The sequence below is a fragment of the Nicotiana attenuata genome, unplaced genomic scaffold, assembly GCF_001879085.1.
Source record: "Nicotiana attenuata strain UT unplaced genomic scaffold, NIATTr2, whole genome shotgun sequence".
Lineage (NCBI taxonomy): Eukaryota > Viridiplantae > Streptophyta > Magnoliopsida > Solanales > Solanaceae > Nicotiana > Nicotiana attenuata.
This window is the reverse complement of record NW_017683930.1, coordinates 1-8,039: the sequence shown is the minus strand read 5'-3', so window position 1 is coordinate 8,039 and position 8,039 is coordinate 1. Positions and strand designations below refer to the sequence as shown.

The 8,039-nt window shown below is 52.5% G+C and overlaps 1 protein-coding gene across 1 annotated transcript; it reads left to right on the top strand.

Moving 5' to 3' along the window:
* The first annotated feature begins 5,989 nt into the window (after positions 1-5,989).
* On the top strand, positions 5,990-7,309 carry LOC109222080 (ribosome-binding protein 1-like). The gene has a single exon (XM_019386484.1). The coding sequence runs from the start codon at positions 5,990-5,992 to the stop codon at positions 7,307-7,309; it is 1,320 nt and encodes a 439-aa protein (XP_019242029.1).
* The last annotated feature ends 730 nt before the right edge of the window (positions 7,310-8,039 follow it).

The following is an 8,039-nucleotide window of genomic DNA, read 5'->3' as shown; positions in this document are numbered from 1 at the left end:
TAACTAACCATGCAGATTTGTTTGCCTTTTCCCATTCAGATATGCCGGGAATCCCGCGAGACATCGCCACCCACAAGCTGAATGTCGATCCATTACATCAGCCCGTGCGACAGATGAGGAGAAAATTCAACGCCGCTATCAACGAAGCGGTCAGTGCGGAAGTAGACAAGTTACTGGCCAACGGCTCCATCAGAGAATCAAAATACCCCCAGTGGGTCGCCAATGTCGTCATGGTCAAAAAGAAAAACGGGAAGTGGAGAATGTGTGTGGATTTCACTGATCTGAACAAAGCATGCCCAAAGGATTCATTCCCACTACCCCACATCGACCAACTGATCGACGCCACTGCAGGACACGAACTACTGAGCTTCCTAGACGCCTACTCCGGCTACAATCAAATCATGATGGCCGAGGAGGACCAAGAGAAGACAACTTTCATCACCCACCAAGGGACTTACCGCTACAAGGTAATGCCTTTCGGGCTCAAAAATGCAGGGGCTACGTACCAGAGACTGGTCACCAAAATGTTCAAAGAGCAGCTCGGTAAGACTATCGAAGTCTATATCGACGACATGCTGGTAAAGTCGACAAGAAAAGAGGACCACATCGACCATCTGAAAGAAGCCTTCGAGATATTGAGAAGGTACGGGATGAAACTGAACCCCGAGAAATGCGCCTTCGGCGTGGCCTCAGGAAAATTCTTAGGGTTTCTCGTATCACAACGAGGTATCGAAGTCAATCCAGATCAGATCAAGGCGATAGACGCAATTCCCGAGATACTAAACAACAAAAAGCAGGTGCAAAAGCTGACGGGACGAATAGCCGCCTTGTCTAGGTTCATCTCATGATCCTCCGACAGATGCCATAAGTTTTTCAATGTGCTGAGGAAGGACAATGGGTTACAGTGGAATGGGGAATGCGTCGAGGCCTTAAGAAAATTGAAAGCGTACCTATCTTCGCCGCCACTGCTGGCCAAAGCAAATCCAGGCGAGCCCCTGCTGGTATACTTGGCCGTATCCGAGGTCGCCGTTAGCGCAGTCCTAGTTCGTGAAAACGAAGGTACGCAATCTCCTATTTACTATATTAGCAAAACCTTAGTGGACGCCGAAACACGGTATCCACACCTTGAAAAATTAGCTTTGGCATTGGTCGTAGCTTCACGGAAGCTCCGACCCTATTTCCAATGCCACCCCATAAAAGTAGTGACAACCTTCCCCTTGAGAAGTATCCTACACAAGCCTGAGTTATCAGGCAGACTCGCCAGATGGGCCATAGAGCTCGGTGAGCACGATATCTCATATCATCCAAGAAACGCCATCAAGTCGCAAGTACTTGCCGACTTCATAGCCAATTTCAGCGCAGAGATACTACCAGAGGCGGAACTGGAGGCACGTCGTGCCCCCTCCAACGCCGACCTATGGACTCTTTACACTGATGGCGCCGCTAACGCCTTGGGATCTGGACTGGGACTCGTTCTCGAGGTCCCCACGGGCTAAACAATTCGCCAGTCCATACGATGCCCCGAGATGACTAACAACGAAGCCGAGTACGAGGCTGTTATTGCAGGTTTGAAACTAGCAATCAAGTATGGAGCTCGACGACTCGTTCTCCATTGCGACTCTCAACTCGTGGTGAACCAGGTCAACGGGACTTACCAAATCAAGGAGCAGAGGTTACAAAAATACCGGTCAGAAATTCACAGGTTAATAACCGAGTTCGACGAGTGCCGCTTCGAACAAGTTCCGAGAGCACGGAACGTTGAAGCAGACGGCCTAGCGAAACTGGCCGCAGCCACTAAAAACTTCAACAAAGAAAGCTGTCACACCTCCTTTTTTCTTACTACACCCCCCGGAAGGGGTATAATAAAGGGAGTTATTTCCAACTTGAAGTGACAATCGAAACGGGATTTATTTAATTAAAAATCAGAGTCGCCACTTGGGAGATTTATGGTGTCCCAAGTCACCGGTTTTAATCCCGAATCGAGGAAAAGAATGACTCTGTTATTATAGTCTGCGAACCAGAAATCCGAGTAAGGAATTCTGTTAACCTGGGAGAAGGTGTTTGACACTCCCGAGTTCCGTGGTTCTAGCACGGTCGCTTTGATAATACTTGGCTTATGAAATTATTTAATTACTGATTTTAAAACCTATGTGCTTTTGCTTCTTTCACCACTTTTAAATAAGAAAAATTATCTTGAAACGAGTTACGCATACGTATACCCGCTTGTTTGGCGCGTCAAAAATCATGTCACGCGAACGTGTCCACAATTAATAACGCTTTATTATTATTAAGAAAATTTGGGCCAAAGTTGCGCGAACGCATACTCCGGTTTTGTTTTTAGAAGCGTAATTGTGTTACGCGGACGTATACACAATCACACTAGTATTTTAAAACGGCCTTAAAGGATATTCTACGAAATATTTAGTCATTCTTACATCTAGGTTATGAAATTAATGCGAGAGCTATATGTGATTTAATAGTGAATTAGCAATCCCTCAAACTACTAAAAATTAATAGAGCTATATCCATTATTATTAAGCAAAATATATTTATCGAATGATTGCACGCGAACCGGCCCATCCTAACTCCTAATAATTAAGGATATGGTCATTGTTACCTTGCAAACGTTATACCAACCACACCAACTTCGTTGCTTCTTAAGCGGCACTGAAGTCTTGCTACGAAAATTTGTCCAATTATATACGCAAAGAGCCATCCTTTTTTTTTTTTCCGCATTATTATTTTTTTTTTTTAAAGGGTAAATGTTGAAGCAGCGGGCTCGCACCCAACTATCGTTTACGTAGTCTAATTAATTAATCAGCTAGATGTTGATTACAGGGTTCATTTTCAAGTTACCTGGAATGGCTACATGAGGAAAACATAACTTCATATGAAAAAGACTTGAATTATTACCAGCAAACTAATGGTCCACCAAAGAAAAGGCCTAGGTTCGTTGAAGACTTCAGAATTAGGCTTCTCGATTGAGCCCAAAATTCAGAAGCCTCTGCGGTAATGAGCTCAATATCGAACTCTTACAAAACATTGAACAAATAAGTTGCAAAGGGAGCGAAAGAAGCCAACAACTAGACTAATGCATAAACCCCCAAAAATATACTCAGCAAACGTGAATTTACCCAGTTTCTACAATGTAGATAAGCTAGTGAATTAACAATCTAGACTTAATCAAATATACGCAACTAGTCCAATATCTACTCTTGCAGATTAATTACATACTGATCTGGTCATTAAGTCAGGAGTTCTCTAGCAAGCCAAATACTAGTCAATTTTAGAAAAAACAAAAAAACCTCAAACAAATAGCTTATACCAATCATAAGGATCACTGACAGTAAGCATAGCACTAAGCATCCCATAATAGAATTTAATTTCCCAAACCAAAATAATTCCCTGATTCTTTGATGCTTGCTATCCTTACATAGCCTCTCAATGTAACCATGTTACCGAAAACTCACAACAAATACACAGTAGTGCTCCTATTACATAACAGTCTTATAGAACCTCGAATGTGTCACAGTACAAAGATAAGTAAGTATATCTAATTTCAGCATCCAATCGGACCTAGGGTGGTTTTTCTATATCTCTAAGAAAATCCTTAGCTATATTCTTAACGAATTCAACAGCCAAAAAACACCATTACACTAAACTACATGACTTGACTTTCATTACGAAACCTCGTTAACTAGATGTAATTAAGTACAAATTGCTAATAACTGATAATGTAATGGAGAGGTTAAAACGGAAAATAACAGGAGAAGAGCCAAAAGTAGCAGCAACTATCTGGCGCAAGTCTCACCGGGGCTTCATATATGTATCTATCTGTTTCATAGGTGTTATTCTATAGTGGAGTAAAAGATACCGGGGAAAAGAAGAAACAGAGGAGAAGGGAGGTGCAGGGGCGGGGGCAGCACGGAGGAGGAAAGCCAAGCCTCACACAAACCAGGAGGGAAAGGGAAACCAAGAACGGAAGGTGCAGAGGGGCTATCTCTCTATATGTAATGTCTCTATATGTGCTATATTTTTTTTATCTATCTGTCTCTATTGGACGCAGAGTCCACCACAGGGACCTCAACCAGGGTGAGGAGGGAAAGGAGAAAAGAAAAAGAAGGCACGGAAACAGGAAACGGGGGATCCAGGGGGGGAAAGGGCGGAATGACCAAGGCTAAGGAGCGTTATCGGGGAAAAACGGGCGAAAAGAGGAAAAGCGAAGCGCCGGGGGGGCGCGAAAGGGTAGCCCTCCCTAACCGGCCTGCGAAGGCAAAATGGTGCCGGGAGAGGCAAGCAAAGAGGGGCAGCGCGTCTATGTATGGTGGGGGACCCCGGGCCCGGTAAACGGTGCAGGGGAGCGGAGGGGACCCTATTATATGTATTGGCGGGATCGACCCAAGGGGACCGTTGTTTTGTATTGAGGGCGTAAATGCAAAAAAGGGACCCGCACGAGAAGCGTGGCCCAGGCGGGGGGAAAGGGCGCGAACCGGGCACCGACCAAATGACCCGTTGTTTTATTCCCGAAGGGGACCTGGTGCAGAACCATAAAAAGGGGGCAAAATATTTGTGACCCAAGAACAACGAAAACCAAAGGGGTGCGGTGGCGGCGCGGGCAGGGGGCAGAGAGAGCCCACGCTGCCAAGCACACAAGGGGTCCAAAGAGAGGGAGAAGCCCAGCAAAATGTTTATCTGTATCTATCTGATAAGGGGCGGGAAACAAACGAAAGAAAACCGAGGCGAAAGGACGGGTAAAGAAGGGGACCGGGACGAAATTGGAATTATAAGTGAATATGAGGTGTAAGGAAAAGAGTGTAGGACCGAACAGGCAGGATAAAGGGGCGGAAAACGAGAGAAAACCAGGGGAACCAGGAAATAGAAATGAAGGTTATGTGGAAAGAGAAAAAGAAACAAAAAAGAAAAACAGGAGGAAAAGAGAAAAGAAGAAAAAAAACAAAAAGACCGAAACGGAAACGCAGGGAGGGAAAGGAAGGGAGAGAACCGGCGGGGAAGCGGCAAGGCCGGGAGTCAAGCCGAGGTTAAAGCACGGGCTGGGGCAACAAAAAGACGCGCCGAAAGAAACCGCAGAACGAACCGAGGACGCGGGACGCTAAGACGGCCCAAGCGGCAAGACGGCGAAGGGGAGGGGGGGATAAGAGGCAAGAGTCGAGGGGCGGCGGAGGGAGGCGAAGAAACCAACGGGCGGAAGGCGGAGGGGGGGAGGGGGGGCACGGGGGAGCGAGGGCGGGGGGAAAAGGGGGGGCGCCGCCACCCCCAAGGCGGCGGGGAAAGGGGGCGGCTGGCGAAGTAGCGGGTGGGGCGGCGGGAGTTGAGAGGGGGAAGGAAGGCGCCGACGTAGAGGGGAAGGGGTGCAGGGGGAGACCGGCAGACACGTAAGGGAGGAAAGGACCCTGTATGGGCGCGACCGTGTAGAGCAACAAGAGCCGCGACGGTGCCAGAGGAGGCAAAGCCAAAACGGGGCGGGGGGGCGTTGCCACGTAGAACGGAGCGTGGAAAGGGAACGGGGGGGCCTGGGGACCGGAGGGGAAAGGTGGAAAAGGGTGTGGGCGAGAGAAGTGCGAAGGGGCCCAAAAGCGGACGCCAAAACCGGGGCATCGGGGTGCAAGGGGCGTACAGGTCGCGCGGGTGGGGTCGGGGGGGGGAAAGAGGGCGGCGGAATGGAAAAGCGAACTGGAGGGGAAACGGAAGGAAACGAAAACAACCGACAGGAGAAGGAGCCAAGGAACACAGAAACAAGGAAAGAAAAAAAGGACGCAAAGGAAAAAAAAGGAAAGCAAAGAGGGGCAAAAGGACGAGGGGGGGGGAGGGGCCGGGGAGAAAACAACGAAGGACGAAACAAGGAGAAAAAGGCAAAAAGGAAACGCCGAAAGGACAGGCAACACCAGGGGGGGGCGGAGGGGCCGACGAATGAAAAGGCGCGAACATAAAAGACTTAACAAGGAACAGAAAGGCCACGACAAGCCACAAAATGCAAACACGGAAAGAAAGGAGGGGGGAAGGGAGGGGAGGAAGGCAGGGACGAGCAAAAAAGCACTGGGCCACAAAACGGGCGTCACCCGCCGCCATGGCAACCAGCGAGCACACGGAGTGGACGCAGCGGGGAAGGGGACGGGGGACGGGCGCAACCAGGGGAGCCGAGCGGCAGGAGGGAACAGGCCCACGCGACAAAGAAGCCAAGAGCGCCGCGGAACAGGCCGCCGAGGAGGCGCCGGATAACCAAGAGCGCGACAAAAGGATCGGGGGGCGGAGGCCCGAGCCAAGGGGCGAGGCGCCGAAGACAAACGCGACCAACGGGGCGCGAAGAGGACACGTAAGGCCAGGGCAGCGGGCCCATGACAGGGAAACCGCGCCCGCGGGGCGCGGGAGAAGACGAGCGGGCGACGGAGGGGCCCACGAGGAAGAAAGATCGCAGCGGAAGAGGGGCGCCGGGCGAACAGAGGCCAAAAGGAGGCCCAGGAGATCACCAACCCAGGAGACCACGGCACGCGGGCACCGGCCCCCAGGCCCCGGCAGCAATAAGGGGGAAGGGACAGAGGCGGTGCTCCGACCAGCGGGGACGAGGAAAGGACGAGGGCTAGGGGGTGGAGCGGACGAGGGGGCCAAAGGGGGGGAAGCAGGAGCTGCACGCCCAAAGACGCCGAACAAAAGAAGGCAGCGGCCGGCAGTAGGGAAGGCGAAGCAGCAGCGGCCGGCGGCAGCCCCCAAGGAAAGCAGCTGGCGACAACGGACGGCAAGGCAGCGGAGCCAGAAGACAAGAGAAGGCGGCGACAAAGGGCCGGAGCAAGCGCGAGACAGCCACGCCAGAGCACCCAGGCCGCCAACCGGCCAAGCAGAGGACGGCAAGGAAAACAAGACGGAAGACGAAAGAAGAAACGCGAGGAAAAGCCAAAGGGGAGGGCCCGGAGCGCGACGACCAGGAGGGGGAGGCAGACCCGAACCCGCCCAAGCCGCCACATGGGAAACACGGGACGCACGGGGCGACGGACCGACAACCACGGGGCATGAACCGGGCGAATGTGTCGGCGAACCAAAGCCGGTAAAGGGAGGCACAGACCAGCGGAGCAGAGAACGACGAGTAAACAGACTGCAAGACCGCGACGAGGCCGAGGGAAAGAAGAGAAACGGCCCACGAAGAATGGGGCGCAGAAACAACAAGGCGAAAAGATACGACAACAAGAGGAAGCAAAGAAGAACCCACCGCAAAGGGGGGACGATCGGCCGCAACAGCCAAAACAAGGGCAGCAAAAAGAACCCAAGCCGAAGGAAAACGGGCGCAACAGAACGGTAAACGAACTCCCAACAAAAGCACAGCTGGGAGCAAGGGAAAAGAGCAGGGGGCCAAGGGAGAAACGAAGGGAGGGAAAAAGGCGCCAAAACAAGGAGACAGCGTGCCACCGCAAGCGTGCCTGGTGAGCCAGGAAAGGCGGCGCCCCGAGGCGCCACGCGGGGCCCGGACCCGGGGCGGGGGCCCCAAGGGCGGGTGGCAGCGGGGAGCGTGGGGAACGAGGGCGAAGAGGGGACACCGGGAGAGAGGATGGAAAAAAGGGGAGCAGACCAGGCCCACGCCAGACGCGCCGCCCCCGCACGGCAGGACAAAGGGACGGGACGAGGGGGTGAGCGCCAATGGTAGGAACGGCGACGGCCAGCGCCAAGGTACGATAAAACGGCGACGGCACGAGCGCCAGAGGAGAATCGGCGTAGGCCAGCGCCAACCGATGCAGGAACGCGCAACGACCAGCGCCAAGGTTAAGGGAACGGCGACGGCCAGGCAAGAGGAACGGCGACGACCAGCGCCAAGGGACGGAACGGCGGATCGACCAGCGCCAAGGGAGAAAGGGCCGACGGCCAGCGCCACGGGGGGAAAAGGCGAAGGCCAAAAGGAGAGGAGGGCGAAAGCCAGCGACGCGGAGAAGGCGACCCAGCTGCGACCAGTGGACGGCAAGGAACGCGGACGACAGGCAAAGGGAGCGACAGGGCGAAGAGCCAGAACGGTGTAGTATATGTCTGTATAGGGCAGG